Source organism: Phocoena phocoena, chromosome 9, assembly GCF_963924675.1.
Source record: "Phocoena phocoena chromosome 9, mPhoPho1.1, whole genome shotgun sequence".
In the NCBI taxonomy this organism is placed as follows: Eukaryota; Metazoa; Chordata; class Mammalia; order Artiodactyla; family Phocoenidae; genus Phocoena; species Phocoena phocoena.
Window position 1 is genome coordinate 101,079,996 of NC_089227.1, and position 22,441 is coordinate 101,102,436.

General features: G+C 37.8%; 1 protein-coding gene across 1 annotated transcript in view; it reads right to left on the minus strand.

Moving 5' to 3' along the window:
* KMT2C (lysine methyltransferase 2C) overlaps positions 1-22,441 on the minus strand; it is a 291,349-nt gene that overhangs the window by 117,382 nt on the left and 151,526 nt on the right. Inside the window, exons 7-9 of the mRNA XM_065883694.1 lie at positions 13,979-14,141; positions 6,039-6,210; positions 4,014-4,128 (exon numbers count right to left, since the gene is read on the minus strand). Of these exons, the coding sequence (XP_065739766.1) occupies positions 4,014-4,128; positions 6,039-6,210; positions 13,979-14,141 (450 nt within the window). The remainder of the gene's footprint in view (positions 1-4,013; positions 4,129-6,038; positions 6,211-13,978; positions 14,142-22,441) is intronic.

Sequence of the window (22,441 nt, forward strand, 5' to 3'; positions counted from 1 at the left end):
TAGTTTTACACTGATAAAAAGCACAATACATCAATATTAGCCTGATCTACTTGCTAAATAACCAGCACAAGTTTAAATGCAAGGAGAAATTGATATGAGAAATTACAGGAGTCGATTTTATCTACGCCGTAATACACTGTTGAATCAGTCAAAAAAATATGGAAAAAGAACTTCATCTAATTAAATGAAATTAATAAACACAAACACTACAGCTTTAAAGTCACTAAGTCAAGCATCCAAATATATGTCAAAAAGAAAACTACGCTAGTTAAATTATCTGATTCAATACGATTAAAGCACACACTAATGTGTTTAAGCACAACCTAAAAAAAGATAAAATTAAGTCAAATGTGAATAGTTATAAACTTACCAATACAACAAATATAAGTGCAGCCAAAGCTATAATCAAAGGTAAATTTATAGTCTTAAATATCCTTTTTTCCTTAGGAAAGTGAAGAAAACGAATTACGAATTCAACTTCCTATTTCAGAAAAGTAAAAGAGGCGCAGTAGCGGAGATAAAAGTAATAAACATACAAATCCGTCCGACGGCAGGTTTTTCCTTCAGACCAAGAACCAAGCCAAGAGAACGCGCAGAAGCACCCCGTCCGGCCGCCCGGCAGAAACTGCTCACGGGACCCTCCTCAGCCCCCAGGCTCCTCCCTCCCGGGCGACCTCACCGGAGAAGAGTTGCCCCGAGGCGCTCAGTTCCCGGGGAGAAGGCCCCGCCCCTCCAGGCCCCACCCTCGGGCCTAGGCGGGACAGAACTCACCGCCCTCTGCCCCACGCCCTAGAACCAGGTGACGCGCCGCCAGTTCCAGGTGCCGAGGCTCTGGGGGTGTGGGTGGGGCGCAGGAGTAAGGCTCCCCCAGCGCCTCCTCCTACCCCCTCACCAACACCCCATCCCTGGGGATCTGCCAGCAAGACCGCCCCCTTTCCAGGACCCTCCGAGGAGGGCAAGCACCACCACCGCCCACCCCTCCACCGGCCAGCGCCTCCCTCCCGCAGGCTGCTCCCGGAAGAAGCCTCGGGCTGGCGCCTCCTGGAAGCCTGCGAGCCCAGCTGCGGCGGGGAGCCTCGGCCTCCACCGACCACCTCCGCCACCCGACCCCTCCTGAAGGCCGCCCCACTAGCAGGGGAAGATGCCGAGACCACGACAAACACGAGCTCAAAGAGAAGGGCAAAGGTAACAGGATCGCGTTTCTGTGACAAAGGGACTAGAATGTGAGGATGCAGGGAGACCACAAGTGTATTCTTGGTCTGTATGTTTTCGGAGAACTTGAAATATTTCATAGAAATGCTAACTTTAAAAAATATAGGGAATTCCCTGGCACTCCGGTGGTTAGGGTTCAATCCCTCGTGGGAGAACTAAGATCCCGCAAGCCAAAAAAATAAATAAATAAAAATTGTTTTAATTAATATAAAATGTAACTGCATTTAGCATTTGTGTTTATTATTATGTTAGTCCCAAGTGCTGTCAAAGACGTGTGAAAGATACAAGATTTTCCACAGCAGAACCGTGGTAAAAAGAATGAGACGCGTGGACCGCACCAAGGGATTCGCTCCGCAGTAGCGAGCAGCATCCACAGAGCAAGGAGGTTCTTCATACACATCACCTGACAACAGAAACTGCAAACAGCATACCCTTAACTTATAAACTTCTGTATTTTAGAAATAATTGGATCGATACCCATTTATTACAGATTTCAACTGTGCCCTTATGGTGCACCTGTGAACCAAAAGGTTTCTAGAGTTTTTGAGTGGTACTTCATTATATCTGGTGTTCACAAGAATTGCTGGTTGGCACTTTGAGGTATGATGACTCTGAACCAGTAAACACAGTCCTGGCTTTATCAAACTATTTCTATACAAATACAAAAGGCATTCTTTGTATGAACATTATTAAAGACAAAGAATACCTTTCTATTAAAACAGGTCTTGGCAATTTACTTTAAAAGCAAAATTATTCGTTAGTTTGGGGAGGAGGATTGGGATCGACATATATACACTGATATGTATAAAATGGATAACTAATAAGAACCTGCTGTATAAGAAAATAAATAAAATAAAATTCAAAAAAATTGTTAAATTAATATTTGTTTTCTAAGTTAAGACAGTGTAATTACCATAGATTAAAGAAGTTTATGCCTAGCTTCATGTCTATTCTGTGAAATTAAGATGATAATAATAATTAAAAAAATAAAACTCAGCCTGGGGAGTATGTAGAGATGGCCCATGGATCTAGAGTCTTTAGTTTCCTAGGATCCAAATCCTAATACAGATGAAAATTAGATTAAGAAAGATTCCTTAATTAGTCTAGGGACAAAAGCACTGTTACTCAATTAAGTATAGTATGATAGCACAGGGAGCATAATATATTGGATAAAACATTACAATGTAAGACAGGAAACCTGAATTTTAGTCTCTGTTCTGCCTCTGCAAATTAGTAAACCTCGGCAATTCACTTAATCACTAGCCCCTCACCAGTTCTTAATCTAGAATTTATTAGTTTACCTGTATAGATTTCAAAGGAAGCAAATTAACTACTTTTATGATTGACTCATCCTAGAGAACATTCAAAGAAAAGTCACAGTAAGTATTGTTTGTAAACATCTTCCTAACAGGAAAAAAAAATTAGTTTTATTCAGTCAGTTGGGAATTGAAGGTAAAACCTGAGTTATTCTTACCTTCTACTTTCACTTCAAGAATTTAAATATTTTGTGCTTCCAAGGACAGACAATTCTAAAATTTGCTGCTGTTTACCTGGTACTATACTAACTCTGCCCAGTAGGTTGAGTTGTCAGCCAACCTACAGGGTTTAGAGATGCAGGCAACAGAGCCTCAATAAATTCCTCAGGAAGTTTAGAGAGACCAGAATGGAAAACCTCAAGGTCACAAAGATGCAAATACCAAAATAGATGGAAAGGGGGAGAAACACTGACTAAAAGAATACCCAGAAAAAATTTAAAATAGCTGAACATACATCTTAAAAGCATCCCACCAAGCAGAAAGACTGATATCTTAAGTAATAAAAAAGAAGTGGAAAAATGTCTATAGATCCTAACTCTCAAAACCCCAAAGAAACTTTACACAGCATCCAAAAATCCAGATATCTAAGTCAGTAAGCACTTACTAAAGCTACCATGGGGAAGGAACAATATACATACGCATATATGATATGATTCCAAATATTTAATACAAGTTTATACATAAATACATACACACATATAAAATCAAGGTAAAATCATCTAAAAGCCAATCTGATCAAAATGTTATCTGCTTTATTTCTGGACTTTAAATTAATAGATTTTAAAAATACATCTGTTTCAGTATCCGCATATAAGGATACTACCTATTTCATAGAGTTTCAAAGATTAAAGATGAATCACTAAAACACAATTTCTAAGCCATGAAGCACCATACACTTGTTAGTTAACAGGTTCATAGCAGCATTTTTTATAACAGCCTAAAATTGTCAGCAACCCAAATGTTCACCAACAGGTGATTCAATAAACAAATTGTGGTACTTCAACTATTAAGCAATAAAAAGAAATCACTACTGGTATGTGCAACAATATGCGTGACTCTCAAAATATTTATGTTGAGTTTAAACCACCACCCCCCTGCAAAAAAGAAAAGGGTATATACTATCCGACATCGCTTATATAAAGTTCTAGAAAATGCAAACTAATCTGTGGTGAGAGAAAGCAGATTGCCTGGAAGACAGGAGGGAGTAGGGCAGTGAACAGTCAGAAAGGAGGAAATCTCAAGGGGCACCAGGAAACTTCTAGGGGTGATGAATATGTTCATTATCTTCAAGGTGATGATGGTTTCATGAGTGAAAACGTCAAATTAAATTATAGACTTTGAATGTGTGCAGTGTACTGTGTATCAATTATACATCAATAAAGTTTTTAAGTTGAAGGTAATATAGATTTGAATAGGTATCCGATTTGTCTGCTCTATATAAAAAACACACAAATCTTTTTTTTCTTAAAAAAATAAACAACTTACTTTGCATTTCCAGCCATTGGTTGGTACTGATTTCATAACTGGTTGAAGACAAAAAGTATGATACCCTTTGTCACACGTATCACACACTAGCATCTTGCTATCTTCTCCCGATTGTCTAAAAAATAAGATAGCATTAATGATGCCTTATCTTTAAACTTATGTTTGTAACATAAGTAATCATGAAAAGGATCTGTCCTGGGAACTGCCCAGTTCATAAATACCCTCCGTCTCTGTTTGGTCTATGCACAGATAATGACAGAGTTAACCCTCTAGAGGATGAGACAGAAATCTTCCAAAGGTCCCTAAAGGATTATCCTTACTGAACGCCCACCTATGGTGAACCCGTTTTAGTCATTTTAGGGTTCCTGCAAAGAAGGAGGGGTTAAGGCGAGATGAATGACACTGATCTTTACTTCTTAAACATCCCATGCCCATCCTTTTTTTGGGAAGGAGCTGTAACTGATAGGTGATGCTGCACGGAAAGGAACAAATCTTGGCATGGTGAGTTGGAAGACACTGTCATATAATAAAAAGAGGATCAAATTTGGATCAGACCTACAACTGTGTTCAGACTTCTGTTTTTCTAGCTGTGTGACTCCTGAATAACTTAGACTTAGTCCTCTTAATTTCAGGTACAAAATGTGAATGATAATCAAAGATTACTGTGAGAATTAAAAATAATTCTGGCTGAAGAGCTAAGAATATCCATTAAGCAATAAGTGCTAAATAAGAATAATAATCTTGTTATAATTATTAAGAATTGTAATTGAAAACCTAAAATCTTCCCCTAAACACTCTTCTGCCCCAAAGATTGGGTCCCTGTCCTGTCCATGATCTCAGCCTTGATTCTTGGCTGTTAATCACTCTCAGATACTAAGAATTTAATTCAAGAGGAGGGGAAAAGAAAAACTAGGGAATGCAAGAAGAAGAGCTGAGAGAGGAACCGCTGAATAAAACCTGGTGATAAACAGAAGTAAAAAGGAAGATGGGTTAATTGGCCTCCAGTAATTTCTTATTTAATTTAATAAATTCTACATATAAAATTGCACATTTTGTCTCTTTAGCTACATGGAAAGATCTTGCAGGAAAAGCACTCTTTCTTCAAGTTCTCTTACTCCTTCTCAAGAAGAAGCCAGGCACAGATACGAGGTATCAAATAAATGTTTACTGATATTTTCTTTAATTTTTACCAAAATATAAAAGCACGTGGTCCTATTTATTCCACATAATTCTAAGATATTGATGCTTATTGTTATCAAATTAAATTACAAATAAAACAGACTGAACATGGCAGTGGTGGGCATCATTTCTCCTGATTACAAAAGTCCTCAGCCTGTAAACAATTTGAAGACTGCTGTAGATGCAGGTAACATCCCCAAATTATCATGCTAATTAATTAGTAGCATGAGAAAAAAATAATCACAGAAAAGACTGGAGAAATGACCAAAGGATGGAATAAAACAAATAGGAAAAGATAATCCCATTGCAAACATTTAAATGCCATATAATACTTTGTTTCAGAATTATGGTGAAAGTAACTGCCTTTCAGATAGATACAGATTTCTTTTTAAACAGTAAACTTAGTATAAATTGTTCTTCCTGGAATAGAAATTGAAACTTATCACTGATTCTTTGGTTCACTCTAATAACTACTTTCCATAGTTAGAGGTTTATTTTCCTATTAAATCTCCTCCCCAGTCTCCCTCAGAAAAAAAGGTGCTATTTTTTCTAATGCTTATTTATTTTTAATTGTTAATATCATTCATTTAAAATTGTTGGCAAACTTAAGCTAGCTTTTTAGGCAACCAGAGGAATTTAAATTATTGAAATTAGTTTTTGTTTAGACTTATTTCAAAGTAATATGTTAATAAATATCTAGCAGTTTCTAAAGACATGATGAAGTCAGTGTGAGTGAATATAGCTGCAGTATGAACAACCTTTATCATATTACACAAACCTTTAGTACCTAATAATAGGGTCTCTCTTAAACTCAATACACACCTTTGAGTTGAAATTAAAACTTACTTGCAGTTCTGGCACACTTTGCACTCAGGACATTGCCAACCTGCACGTTTTAATGGAGTAACCGCTATATCCAGGCACATTCCATGATAGTGCTGACCACAAGTAGTACAAAAGAACTGATCTAAGAGGTCTCCCGGGCTGTCGCACACTGCACAGTTTGCATCTTCCTTTGCTACAATTAACAGTAAAACAACGAAATTGTTGTATAAGAATTTAATATTTTTCTGGCTTTACAGTTTAAAAATCACTTGAAGGGAATTTTCATGGTAAATCTTTCAGACACTTGAAATTATCCACATTGAACTGATATCCAATCAGAATAAGGTCTCCATTAAAACATTATAATATCTTTAATCTAAATTTAATCACATTAAATTTAATCATATAGTTTTGCAATGATTTGTACCTACATCTACTACTTGAGACCGTAAGCAGTTCTTATTTAATTTTATATCCCTAATACCAATGATATGCTGGGCACCTAGTTAATGTTCAATATATGCTTGCTGAAAAGAACCAAAAAGGAAAATATCAACTGAGAGGCGCTTTGCAGTGCAAAAATAAACATTTTTATTTGAGTGTTAAATAGGTTTTGAAATTAACAAAATCAGAGACAAAATTAAGAAATGTTAATATCAATTAGATTAAGATGCTTCTTATGCATAAACACTAATTTTTATTCAAGTCAAATAAGGGTTTTTTAATACTGGAAAATATATGAGGGAGAACATTAAAGATGGAAGCTACAATTCATACACAAATATAATACTTCATATACTAATTCTACATTCATCTATATTAATTGCCAGTTGTAAAAAATTATGGACATCGTCTATCGCTAAATGTGGATTAAAAGGAATGGCACTTTTTAACAGTTCTTGTACCATCTAAAATAAAAAATAAATGTCAGAATAAACTGGCTTGCCAAGTATACAAACTCATGCATATTACAATATAATAAGGAAAAGAGTGTATTCTAAAATCATACCAATTTGATGATATATACAAATATGTCTGTAACTGACACTTATGTTCTCAACTAAATGGTCTGATTAGCTCATTGACCTAGGACCGTTTTAAATTGTACATACGATTTTTTTTTTCCTCTTTCGCTTTTTGAAGATTTGGTCAGTCCTCTCTGGCTATAAGCCCTTTCTACCTGCTTTCTTTCCCCAGTCAAGTATCTTGAAACAGAGTAATAATCTATTCCTTCTCCTTACACCAAGAGTTGGCAAACTGGTTTTGTGGGCCATAGAAGTCTTTGGCATACAGAGTTTTTGTTTTTATTTTAGAATCCTTTAAAAATGGTTAAAAAAAGAAAACATTTGCAGTTTGAGGGCAGAACACAAACAGGCCCTAGGATGCATCTAGACTGTAAGCTGGGCCCCTGGTGGCTCCTCACCCACCATTCATCTGAAGCTACTTTAATGAGGCTACTACCAGTGGCCTATGAAATCCCGTGGTTACTTTTTAGGTCTTACCTTATTTGCCATCTGCAGCGTTTACATCCACGCCCACACTGAAATTTCCTACCTTGATTGACTCCTATGATGGCAGCTTTCTCCAGATTTCTCCTTAGGCTCCCCATGCCCCCAGTCTCCTCCTGCTGTGCTGGCTTTTGTGCCTCCACAAGCCCTCTAAATGATGGAGTCTCTTAGGATTTCATCCTCTTCCATCTTTTCTAATTCCCCATGGTTTTTCTTTGTAATCACATCAATTCCTACATCATAAAACATCACCACAATTCCCAGATCTCTATCACCAGACCCAAACTTCTTTCTGAACCTCAAAATGTTATTTTCAAGTCTTACTGGACCCTCAGCAGCCAGGTGTTCTAAAAATACTCAAACTCAACACCTCTAAAACTTTTTTTTTTTTATAAATTTATTTATTTTTGGCTGCGTTGGGTCTTTGTGGCTGCACGCAGGTTTTCTCCAGTTGGGGAGAGTGGGGCTACTCTTCGTTGTGGTGAGTGGGCCTCCCATTGCTGTGGCCTCCCTCATTGCGGACCACGGGCTCTAGGCGCGCGGGCCTCAATAGCTGCGGCACGCGGGCTCAATAGTTGTGGTGCACGGGCCTAGCTGCTCCGTGGCACGTGGGATCTTCCCGGACCAGGGATCGAACCCGTGTCCCCTGCATTGGCAGGCGGATTCTCAACCACTGCGCCACCAGGGAAGCCCCCTCTAAAACTTTTTTTAAACCTAAACCTCTCCCTTCTTTCTCGACCTGCTGGGTAAAGAAACTTTAGTGTCACTACTGACCCTTAACTACTCCCTGACCCAACACATCCAATTGGATACCAGTTCTTACTGAGTAAACTTTTTATGTATCCTCTTCCATCTGTTTGTACAGTTCAGTCCATCACACTTTGACTTGGTAACTGCAGTTATCTTCTGAATGGAATGCTGGCTTAGGGCTCTGACCTCCTCCCTAAATCAGCTAAACATCCAGAGCAATTTTCTAAGTGTTACGCCCTGCGCAAATTACAACTTTATCAACACCTCCTTTCTTGCCTTAAAATAAAAAAATCAAAAATTTCTACTTTGAGGCAAAAAAAGGAATGGGGGGGATTATCTCCTTTTCCAACTGAATCTCAGAACATTCGCTATTTCCTGGTCAGATCAAGCGGTCTGCTGTGCACGTTAACACAACAGACTGTTCAACCTTTGTGTATTTGTACACATTCTGTTCCTTCTGCCTGTAATTCTGTTCCTTTGTTGTGCCACTAGCCCATTCCAAAGAGGCCTTTAAAACTCTTGCTCAGACATAAACCCTGACTAGCTAATGTTACCACACCTAAATGCCCATTTAGTTGTTGATTATTCCTTTCCCCATATGCTTAGAAGAAACTGTTATATAATCAATTAATTATAACACAATACCGTGAACCCCTGAAGGGTAGTAACCTTGTCTTTTTCAACTTCATATCCTCAGTTGCCTAGCACAAATCAATTCTTATATTTTAAGCAAAGGAGTTGCTTCTAAAATCATTTTTAAGTGGCTCTTTAAATGACAGGCATTTAGAAGAAAGCATTAATTCTAAAAATAAAATTACATGTATTAGTTCATTTTTTTTAAATAAAAATGGAAAAACAGAGCAAAGTAGTTTTCTTAATACTAAAAGAGAGTTCCATATTTACTCATTCAAGCTAAGTACATTTAAAAACTAATCTTTGATTTTTGCCTACCCTCAAAACTTACAGAAACTGGGGCAAGTGCTGGACTCTATCAGATAACATCTTTCTATTGTCATTTGCCAGGAACACTATCTAAATACTTCTGTGAAACTTTCTAGAGTTTGCTACTCTGCCACTTCAACTTGCCATGGTAGCTACTAGTCACATGTAGCGATTAGTCCAAACTGACATGTGCTATACATATAAAACACACTCCGAATTCCAAAGACTCAATAGGAAAACAATATTAATGTCACTATCTCAAAAATTTTATTAAGTACAAGTTGAAATATTAACATTTTGGATATATTGGGTTAAGTATGTATTTTTAAAATTAATTTCAAATAAAAAATTTTAACATGACCACTAGAAAAATTAAAATTACATATATTGCTCACATCATATTTCTATTACACAGCACTGTTTTATACAGCAAAGCTCATTCTGCAACAAGGTAACTCTGTGTATCACTATAGCAGAGATTACTTTTTATTCTATGACAGTTTCCACCAATTCCTTGATGACAATACTGTCATGTTGTATGATTAGTATGCATCATTTAATAAATTGGGCAAAAAAAAAAATCCATGTGATATATTCAGTCCAAAAACATTTACTATGCATTATATACAAATAATAATAGAAAAAAGTTGGTTCCAACCATTTTTCTGATCTGGGCGAACATACAGAAATATGTAGAAATACTAAAACAGCCTTTTGGAGGGCATGCATTAAGAAGATGACATTACTGGATGGCTTAAGTGTCATGTCAGACGTAAGTATATGTACATATACATACATATATGTCTGAAAGCCAAAGGGGCGTTAAGCTTGAAGCAATAATCAAACGACTAAGTGAAAATTTTCTTTAAGCAGTAGGGAAAGCAAAACAGATTGAGTGAAAGACTAAAGATAAAGACAATTTAAGAGAGGAGAGGAGTAAAATCCAGGTTAATTTGGCTCCAAAGATCATGTTCTTTACTACTAATCAATATTGATGCCCACTGGAAGGGCAAAGAAGGTGAAGAAGAAAAGTGCAAAGGAAAAGTGCCAGCACAGGCACAGCAGGAAGATGCTAAAAGATGTGGGGAAAGCAAGAAAAGAGCAGGAGAAACAGAGAATAAGCTTTGGACAGGTCACTTCTTCCTAAGTGACAGCTGTGACAAGAAGAAATGGAGGAAAAGGCAAAAACATGGAGCTTAAATTAGATGGGAGCTTATCAAAGATCCTTAAACGTGGTCAATTTGGAAGGTGAGACTACTGCTAGAAAGGCTAGACAGCACATAAGAAGAGAACCAGGTGAAGAGCAACAGTCTCAAGTCAGATTATTATCAGTGAATTTTAAAAGGACTAAATCAGCATAGCTTTGTAACTTCCGTCGACATTACAACTTCCATGATCTATGTTTCCATTGCTGGCAGGACACTCTGCAAGGTGATTTGCCTATCAAAAATAGGATCTCTAGAAAGACGAAGTAAATCATGGATGTTGTCCAGAGAGGCTGGCCCACAGAGTAGGCAGGTAGATAAGAAAGAAAGGTCAGGGGGCTGACAGAATTTAAGGTAACAGAAAAGTAGCAGGACTTGGTGTCAAGAGAGACCAGACAACTAAGAAAATGAGGTAGGAGTTAAAAGTTTAAATGAAGTAAAGGAAGAAAAAGCTGAGTGATGAAAGTAAATACACTGGGGAAGGGGGAGTGGATTAAGAGATGTAGCATTCCCAGGTTTAAACCTTGCAAAGGCTTCTCACTGAAGACAGAATAAAATCCAAACCCCTTCCTTTGTTTACAAGGCCTACACGATCTAGTCTTTGTTCACCCTGATGTGGTCTCTACTACCCACCTGGCAGACACTAAGTTCCAGACACAGTGACTAGCTGTCTATTCCACAATCACGCCATGCTCCTGCCTCAAGGCCTGTGCAGTAGTTGTTCGCTCAGCCTGGAATGTTCTTTCCTCTGATCTTGCATGGCTGGCTTTCTGCCATTCAGCCTTCCATGAGAGGGAAAACACTACTCAGGAAGTATATGTGGCTATGTCCCTTAGATGGATATTTAGCGTAAAGTTTCCAGGCAAGGTTAGTGTCTACTTGCATCGTCGTGAAAATAAGGTTAGAGCCATGACTGGCATTTTTCGAAGACAAAGCACCCCAAAATTGTTTTCTGATGAAAATGTTGGTCATGCTCACAGATGCGCTCTTTCTGCTGGGATGTTTTTTTCTAATGAGGTCCATGTTTTTGTTAGATTTTTCAACTTTCATAAAAAGATGTCAATCTTACTCCTAATTCAGGTAACTATCACAGCATACCGCTCTGTTCTTAGCCAGCAGCATCAAGTATTATACTCAATGCATACACATTACTTAGATAAGAGCTAAAATAACTACCTTTCAGTACAGCGATTCATAATATATGGTACAATGCTACATGATTTTCATTGTCATTTAACCTTCATAATAACACTGTCATTTAAGATATCCCCATTTTTAAAACATAAAAAGTGCTTTGTGCTATGACATACAATTAAAACAGCTAAATATACAAATGAAAGATTTTATAAGACTATTACGTAATCTTGTATATTACTGCAATATAGTCTATCTGCAGTACTCTCTACATCCTTGGATTAAAACAGATGCTCAGGAAGCTGGGTATTGAGACTGTATTGTTTAGGATCCCCAGGGAATAGAATTTACTCAACTGGGCTTTGGTTTTATACCACTGACTTATTTTAAGGGCTGTTATAAGAAATTGCCCTGTGGGGTTTGTTGTTTATACTGCAAGACAGCTACTTGAAGACAGTTTCTCACTGCCATATATAGTGTACATACAGTATCAGTATCAAGTGAATTCTTATTACTACAAACCAGGCAACTGTTCATATGCCCTTCTTCATGCTGACTGCTGGAAAGCTCTGGAGCCAGATTTGTGGCGTAGGCCTGGGAAATACACATTTATTTTGGGTATCAGCCTCACCGTATTACCCTCCCATTTATCCTATCCTTATTTTCCCTTCCCACTGGCCAAATTTTCTTGCTTATTTTTAGTCTTACTTTATCCTACTGTTCATGTATTTGTGTAAGTCTCCGTAAGTCTACTTTGGAACAAGGCAAGGTACCAGTAATTTCAGTATATCTTTTAGCTTTATGTTGCCAGCATGAACCTTTCACTATATTCATGATAAATGATAACAAATCATCTCACCTCAGTTCTTACACTTCATTATTTTATAAAACAATTTATGATCCCTAACAAATAAATGTATATAAGTCATATACATTATGTGAACAGAGTCTGCACAAGAAAGTAGTACTGCCAATAAGTAACAGAATTTCTCACATTAGAAACATAGTCATAGAAAACTTTGCATGTTGTTTACTGAGGTCTAAATCACGACCACATACAAAAGGCTGAATAAAATTTAAATTGTTAAACACACCCACAGTTGTTTTATTCAATTAGAAAAGTGTGTTATACCACCCAGAATACAATCAGCTCTGATGATTCACATCGTAGTCTGTGTACTTAGTGAAGTAATTCACTATATGAGGCCTTAAAATAAGTAACACCCATTACAGTAGCTGTGCATGAATGTTGTCTTTTTCTCCCAGATTTAACAGTGTGTAATCCAAAGCATTTTTAAAACTTTAAATCCCTTATTAGCCTAAATACAATGTGACATTTCAGTTTGCCTTACCTATAACTTACGTCTGTATAGTGATTAAGGGCAACATGATTACACATGTAGACACAAAATAACTTTAACTAAAGATAAAATCATGGTACTGAACAGAGAAAAATGATGATTATGAAATCTGTGTTTGAGATTACTTTAAGCCTGAAGTAGCTATATTTGTGTTTCACAAAGCTGGAAAGGATAGGAAAAAAGCCTTTACTGACATTGCTAAGAATACAGGTAAAAGCTAACAATTAGGTAACTAAGAGATGACATAAAAAAAGACTGAATAAAGAAGGCATCAAAGAGATTTCACAAGCAGATTGGAAATGCAATTTACTAGGGAAAAAAGATCTCAAATCATGCATGCTCATTGGAAATCCATATACTAGGAAAAAAGTAAGATCTCTATTTAATAAGGATAGGAAAGAGTTATAATTTTCTGTATAACATAAATTTCAAACACTTAAACCTTTTCACCTAATTATAAAATACTGTTTGGAAAAGAAAAAAAAAAAGACAACTGAGGATTATAGATAACTATAACCAAGACAGATGAATCAAGAAGAAGCATTAACGAGATTTCTATTATGACTATTAGGACATTTTCCAAGATTTTCAAGTGTTTGGTGATCCTATCAACATACATCCTGAAATAACACCTGAATGAACCATCTTCTAAATCTCCAACTGGGTAGTCTTTTTAGTGTAAAAGACACTGAATTAAAGACACTGTTTAATTTTTTAAATGACCTACTTTCATAATACATATTAAAATACCATATACTCAGCAAGTTTACCTTTCTGCAGTAGTTAAATTTTTTAAATAAGAATAAAAAACATACAAACTATCTTTGAATTTTTGAGGAAATAACTCTCTGGATATAACTTCAATGATATTGTTGGTAACAGATTCCTCCCCCTGCCCCCTCACCCCACCCAAGGATCTCTTGTGAAGATCTCTCAGATTATCAAGATTATGTAATGTTGCCTTTTACCACAAGTAGAATAACACTTAGGGAACTTAAACATTTGTTATTTTAAGTAAATACACTGATAAATGTTTTTAAATATATCTGTAGTAAACTTACATCTTTCAGGAGCTTGGTCAATGTGCTCTGGACAAAGAAGGAAGAAGTGACTGAAATCCTGAAAGGTGCCGGCTCCAGCAGCACAAGGATAATGGTACATCTGGGCACATTTCTCTTCACAGCATTTGATAGTGGCTCCAAGGTGCTTACAAAATGCACATCGCTGGAAGGGAGCAAAGGATAAAGAAATATCCTTATAAAACCTGGAAAAGCAACACTCAAAGGTGGGGCTACGAAGATATTCCAGAGTCTTTGTACATTACTAGTAAAACAATTTGAAGCCTGCAGAGCACTAAATAAAGGATCAGTTAAAATGATAAAATCTAAGTTCTCCATTCAGTGCTTGGTAAATATTCATCCAAGGATGAATACATATTCATCCTTCCATTCAAGTTTAGAAAGTTAGCATTTCACTTTTTTTTTTTCTATTGACTTTGTCAATACAACTACCATTTTTAAAAAACTAATAATATGGTTAAAAGGGCAGGTTTCTAGTTGGGGATTATTTTTAACAGGTGATTAAATCCCATTAATAAACAGATAAAACATATATATACTATTTCCAAAATCTCTTACTATTTTCACCCTGCCTAAAACTCAACATGAAGTAAACTAGTCAATCACAGAATAAGTTAATGAGTAGCAACTACATGGTTAAAGGCACACATACAAATCTACACACTTCATCGTAGCAGTTAGTTTCAAGTTTCTTTAAAATGCTGGGCATGTGAAGAAAAATTAAGTCATCTGACTTTCTCCTTCCCCCATTCCAATCTGCCTCTATCTCTTGCAAGTGGTAAAATCAAAGAAATAAAGTCTCAAACGAACAGCAGGGGAAATTTGGCACACCTGAAATGTGTAAGAAGTCAGTATGAATTATCTAAGAGTAATTCTTTCCCTAAGAAAGATTAATAAACGTCCTCATCCGCCGAAGCCCACTTGGGGCATCATAACCTATAAAATCTCTCTCTGTGTGTAGGAGATGCCTAGCTGCCCTTCTTGAATATACTTCTGTTTTAGCATTTACGCTATTGCACGGTAATTACTTATCGCTCTTTTTTCATCCAAGATCTTTGAGTAGAGGAATCAGGTTGTACTAACTTTGTATTCTTAGTATCATGAATGCTGTTTGACATAGAAAGGCCCTAATAAACTGGTGTTCATATTTATATATATTAAATGGACTTCACTTTTGGTAATCTTACTGTAGGTGTGGCTCATGACTAGCAGAGCTGAACTAACTGAAGCCAAATGGGACGGTACGTGGTAAAACTGAGGCTCAGGTAATAGACTTGCTAACATTACTATGAATATCTTCACATGCTAATATACTGATTCCATATTCTGCTAGTCAATTAGATAATACAATAGTTTTTAAATTATAAATAATTTCAATGTCTTGCATCTAAATCTACATAAGATATCACATGCCATCAAACTCTTCCTCATAACCATCAGTCCCCTGCACTGAACCAATATAAGAAAGTTAAGTGTCTCTTGGTGTGTCTTCTACACATTTTGGCTGCAGGCAACAAGACCACTGTAGTTTCTAAGTAACTCATAAACACTAGCTATATCTTTGACATTTTAATTTTATATAATGTCCACAAGTTCACACACTAACACACATTTCAGTTGTCTTTTTGTACTCAAAGGTGTTATTACTGCATTAACAAAAACTGAAGAAAAGAAATAAAGCCTTCTTTATCTTCACTGATAAAGTATAATAATCAGCTTTTTCCAAACAATATATTTATGTCACAACCTCCTTTGGTATCCAAATATGTTTACTGTATTAACAGAACCCAGAATTAAAGACATGTATAATATCTAGGTAGTCTGAGTATCCTTGAGTCAATACTGGAAAGGACAAGGTAATGTTGAGGGAAGAAAGTACATTTATATGTCCAATCAACCACTGAAAAGTTTTTATTATTAACTCATTAACATCGCAAAATAATTTCTGCTACACTGTTAAAATCTAGAATCTCCATTACTTTTTGTTTTTTTTTTTTTTTTTCTTTTTGCGGTACGCGGGCCTCTCACTGCTGTGGCCTCTCTCTCTGCGGAGCACAGGCTCCGGACGCGCAGGCCCAGCGGCCATGGCTCACGGGCCCAGCCGCTCCGCGGCATGTGGGATCCTCCCGGACCGGGGCACGAACCCGCGCCCCCGGAATCGGCAGGCGGACTCTCAACCACTGCGCCACCAGGGAAGCCCTCTCCATTACTTTTATAGCATATGGTAAGTTGTACAGAAGCCTTTTGCTCTAAAAGTAATTTTGACAAATAAAATATAATGACTTTTAAGTGTATAATAAGGAAATAAAATAATTTAACTTGATCCTTTTCTCACTGTCTATATCATTTTATAAACATCAACATGTTCTCTTAATCATATTTGCAATGGAAAATATTACATGACATTAGCTAAACCACTATGAGAACTCCTGGAATGTATCCAACATACTAATTTACAATAACAGGTAAAGAGATTAGGGAATAAAGGAAAATAAAATACTAACTGCATTTAAGTGAACACTTCAAACCCATCTGTTATAACTACATAGCTAATGAAAGACATTTGGCATTGAAAGAAAACATACTATCTATACAGGCTGGAATATATCTTTTTGAACCAATAAAAAGCATATATAAAATTGTAGAAAATGTCAATAAATTTCTACAGGAAACTTGTCTAACATCAGAACCCTCATACACCACAAGTCACAAATCAAAACAAATTATAAGCTAAGTAACAATTACAAAGCTAATTAACATTTCGTGAGAGGAAGGTAAGATAAAAAGCTCAACTAAACAATGACTCGATATTAAAAACTCCTAAATAATTTTTTATACTTTTTTAACCATTAAAAAGAAGAGAAGGAGAGGCAAAGATAAAAAGAAAAGTGTTAAATATCTTTTGACATTAGTCCAAGAACACATCCAAGAAAAAACTCTCAATGAGAGTTCACATTGCCACCTGTAAGAAAGAGTCTGAGGAACTTCCAAAACTTGGAAGGCTCTCCCAAAATAAATCTATAATACAAAACAGAATCAACAAAATTTCAGAGATTAAGGTTAAAGATGAGTTATGAAACAGTAACAATAAGTTTCAGGATATTCCATAGCTTGTTCAATTAATTATCAAGTATTTATTCTGTATCAACTACTGCAATTGGCTAAGTTCTGTAACAAATATCAAATATTAATTTTCTACACACCAGGCTGTTTTTAACCTTTACCAAACTTTTCTTATTAGTCTGTTAGGATTCTCCCATAATGCAGTAATAACGAATGAAGACAGCAAGTAAGAGAAAAAATAAAATGGCATGGGAAACTATCAGGAAGGTCCAATGTCTGTTTAGAAAGAGTACTAGAAGGAGAGAAAATAGAAAGATTATAACGAGAGAAATTAGAAGAAAACTTATGAAAATATCTATTAATAAGAGGTAACATTTATTAAGCATATTTTCCATTTAATAGATGAGGAAACTGAAAGACAAAAGTCTTTTTTTCTGTTCTATTGATATCCGTTTCACTACAAAAACACCCACCCAAACAAAAAACACCAGCTTCAGATTAAAATGTCTTACACCTAGAAACATGGGCAAAGATAACAAGGATAAATGAAAAATTCTAGGAGCCCCACCAAAAAGAAAAGGGGTCATTTACAAAGAAAGGAAAAACGGGAATTGCTTTTCATTGGCAACAGTAAATGTAAAAACAAAAATGAGCGGCTTCCAGGAAGATGGCGGAAGAATAAGACACGGAGATCACCTTCCTCCCCACAGATACACCAGAAATACATCAACACGTGGAACAGCTCCTACAGAACACCTACTGAACGCTGGCAGAAGACCTCAGACCTCCCAAAAGGCAAGAAACCCCCAACGTACCTGGGTAGGGCAAAAGAAAAAAGGAAAAACAGACAAAGGATAGGGACGGGACCTGCACCAGTGGGAGGGAGCTGTGAAGGAGGAAAGGTTCCCACACACTAGAAGCCCCTTCACAGGCCGAGACTGCGGGTGGCGGAGGGGGAGCGCTTCGAAGCCGCGGAGGAGAGCGCAGCCACAGGGGTGCGGGGGGCAAAGCGGAGAGATTCCCGCACAGAGGATCGGGGCCAACCGGCACTCACCAGCCCGAGAGGCTTGTCTGCTCCCCCGCCGGGGCGGGCGGGGCTGGGAGCTGAGGCTCGGGCTTCGGTCGGAGCGCAGGGAGAGGACTGGGGTTGGCGGCGTGAACACAGCCTGAAGGGGTTAGTGCGCCAAGACTGGCCGTAAGTGCGTCCAAGAAAAGGTCTGGAGCTGCCGAAGAGGCAGGAGACTTTTTCTTACCTCTTTGTTTCCTGGTGCGCGAGGAGAGGGGATGAAGAGCGCTGCTTAAAGGAGCTCCAGAGACGGACGCGAGTCGCGGCTAAAAGCGCGGACCCCAGAGACGGGCATGAGACGCTAAGGCTGCTGCTGCCGCCACCAAGAAGCCTGTGTGCGAGCACAGGTCACTCTCCACACCCCCCTTCCGGGGAGCCTACGCAGCCCGCCACTGCCAGGGTCCCGGGCTCCAGGGACAACTTCCCCGGGAGAACGCACGGCAGGCCTCGGGCTCGTGCAACGTCACGCCGGCCTCTGCCGCCGCAGGCCCGCCCCGCACTCCGTGCCCCTCCCTCCCCGTGGCCTGAGTGAGCCAGAGCTCCCGAATCAGCGGCTCCTTTACCCCGGCCGTCCTGTCTGAGCGAAGAACAAACGCCCTCTGGCCACCTACACGCAGAGGCGGGGCCAAATCCAAAGCTGAGCCCCGGCAGCTGTGCGAACAAAGAAGAGAAAGAGAAATCGCTCCCAGCAGCCTCAGGAGCAGCGGATTAAAGCTCCACAATCAACTTGATATATCCTGCATCTGTGGAATACCTGAATAGACAACGAACCATCCCAAATTGAGGAGGTGGGCTCTGGGAGCAAGATTTATGATTTTTTCCCCTCTTCCTCTTTTTGTGAGTGTGTATGTGTATGCTTCTGTGTGAGATTTTGTCTGTATCGCTTTCTTTCCACTATTTGTCCCAGGGTTCAATCTGGTTTTTTTATTTTTTTTATTTTTAATAATTATTTTGTATTTTAATAACTTTATTTTATTTTATCTTTATTTTACTTTACCTTCTTTCTTTCTTTTTTCCTTCCTCCCTCCCTCCCTCCCTCCTTTCTTTGTTTCTTTCTTTCGTTCTTTTTCTTTATTTCTTTTACTAATTCTTTCTTTCTACTTTTTCTCCCTTTTATTCTGAGCCGTGTGGATGAAAGGCTCTTGGTGCTGCAGCCAGGAGTCAGTGCTGTGCCTCTGAGGTGGGAGAGCCAACTTCAGGACACTGGTCCACAAGAGACCTCCCAGCTCCACATAATATCAAATGGTGAAAATCTCCCAGAGATCTCCATCTAAACACCAGCACCCAGCTTCACTCAACGACCAGCAAGCTACAGTGCTGGTCATCCCATGCCAAACAACTAGCAAGACAGGAACACAACCCCACCCATTAGGAGAGAGGCTGCCCAAAATCATAACAAGTCCACAGACACCCCAAAACACACCACCAGACGTGGACCTGCCTACCAGAAAGACAAGATCCAGCCTCATCCACTAGAACACAGGCACTAGTCCCCACCACCAAGAAGCCTACACAACCCAATGAACCAACCTTAGCCACTGGGGACAGACACCAAAAACAACAGAAACTACGAACCTGCAGCCTGCAAAAAGAAGACCCCAAACACAGTAAGATAAGCAAAATGAGAAGACAGAAAAACACACAAGAGATGAAGGAGCAAAATAAAAACCCACCAGACCGAACAAATGAAGAGGAAATAGGCAGTCTACCTGAAAAACAATTCAGAATGATAGTAAAGATGATCCAAAACCTTGGAAATAGAGTAGACAAAATGCAAGAGACATTTAACAAGGACCTAGAAGAACTAAAGATGAAACAAACAACGATGAACAACACAATAAATGACATTAAAAATACTCTAGATGGGATCAATAGCAGAATAACTGAGGCAGAAGAACAGATGTTACCTGGAATATAAAATAATGGAAATAACTACTGCAGAATAGAATAAAGAAAAAAGAATGAAAAGAACTGAGGACAGTCTCAGGGACCTCTGGGACAACATTAAACGCACCAACATTCGAATTATAAGGGTCCCAGAAGAAGAAGACAAAAAGAAAGGGACTGAGAAAATATTTGAAGAGATTATAGTTGAAAACTTCCCTAATACGGGAAAGGAAATAGTTAATCAAGTCCAGGAAACACAGAGAGTCCCATACAGGATAAATCCAAGGAGAAATACGCCAAGACACATATTAATCAAACTGTCAAAAATTAAATACACAGAAAACATATTAAAAGCAGCAAGGGAAAAATAACACACAAGGGAATCCCCATAAGGTTAACAGCTGATCTTCCAGCAGAAACTCTGCAAGCCAGAATGGACTGGCAGGACATATTTAAAGTGATGAAGGAGAAAAACCTGTAACCAAGATTACTCTAGCCAGCAAGGATCTCATTCACATTTGATGAAGAAATTAAAAGGTTTACCAAGGAGCAAAAGCTAAGAGAGTTCTGCACCACCAAAACAGCTTTACAACAACTGCTAAAGGAACTTCTCTAGGCAAGAAACACAAGAGAAGAAAAAGACCTACAATACCGAACCCAAAACAATTAAGAAAATGGGAATAGGAACATACATATCGATAATTACCTTAAATGTAAATGGACTAAATGCTCCCACCAAAAGACACAGATTGGCCGAATGGATACAAAAACAAGACCCATATATTTGCTATCTACAAGAGACCCACTTCAGACCTAGAGACACATACAGACTGAAAGTAAGGGGATGGAAAGAGCTATTTCATGCAAATGGAAACCAAAGAAAGCTGGAGTAGCAATTCTCGTATCAGACAAAATAGACTTTAAAATAAAGACTATTACAAGAGACAAAGAAGGACACTACATAATGATCAAGGGATCGATCCAAGAAGAAGATATAACAATTGTAAATATTTATGCACCCAACATAGGAGCACCTCAATACATAAGGCAAATACTAACAGCCATAAAAGGGGAAATCGACAGTAACACACACAATCATAGTAGGGGACTTTAACACCCCACTTTCACCAATGGACAGATCATCCAAAATGAAAATAAATAAGGAAACACAAGCTTTAAATGAGACATTAAACAAGATGGACTTAATTGATATGTATAGGACATTCCATCCAAAAACAACAGAATACACATTTTTCTCAAGTGCTCATGGAACATTCTCCAGGATAGATCCTATCTTGGGTCACAAATCAAGCCTTGGTAAATTTAAATGAATTGAAATTGTATCAAGTATCTTTTCTGACCACAATGCTATGAGACTAGATATCAATTACAGGAAAAGATCTGTAAAAAATACAAACACATGGAGGCTAAACAATACACTACTTAATAATGAAGTGATCACTGAAGAAACCAAAAAATACCTAGAAACAAATGACAATGGAGACACGACGACCCAAAACCTATGGGATGCAGCAAAAGCAGTTCTAAGAGGGAAGTTTATAGCAATACAAGCCTACCTTAAGAAACAGGAAACATCTCGAATAAACAACCTAACCTTGCACCTAAAGCAATTAGAGAAGGAAGAAAAATAACACCCAAGTTAGCAGAAGGAAAGAAATCATAAAGATCAGATCAGAAATAAATGAAAAAGAAATGAAGGAAACTATAGCAAAGATCAATAAAACTAAAAGCTGATTCTTTGAGAAGATAAAACAAAATTGATAAACCATTGGCCAGACTCATCAAGAAAAAAAGGGAGAAGACTCAAATCAATAGAATTAGAAATGAAAAAGGAGAAGTAACAACTGACACTGCAGAAATACAAAGGATCATGAGAGATTACTACAAGCAACTCTATGCCAATAAAATGGACAACCTGGAAGAAATGGACAAATTCTTAGAAATGCACAACCTGCCAAGACTGAATCAGGAAGAAATAGAAAATATGAACAGACCAATCACAAGCACTGAAATTGAAACTCTGATTAAAAATCTTCCAACAAACAAAAGCCCAGGACCAGATGGCTTCACAGGCGAATTCTATCAAACATTTAGAGAAGAGCTAACACCTATCCTTCTCAAACTCTTCCAAAATATAGCAGAGGGAGGAACACTCCCAAACTCATTGTATGAGGCCACCATCACCCTGATACCAAAACCAGACAAAGATGTCACAAAGAAAGAAAACTACAGGCCAATATCACTGATGAACACAGATGCAAAAATCCTCAACAAAATACTGGCAAACAGAATCCAACAGCAAATTAAATGGATTATACACCATGATCAAGTGGGGTTTCTTCCAGGAATGCAAGGATTCTTCAATATACGCAAATCAATTAACGTGATACACCATATTAACAAATTGA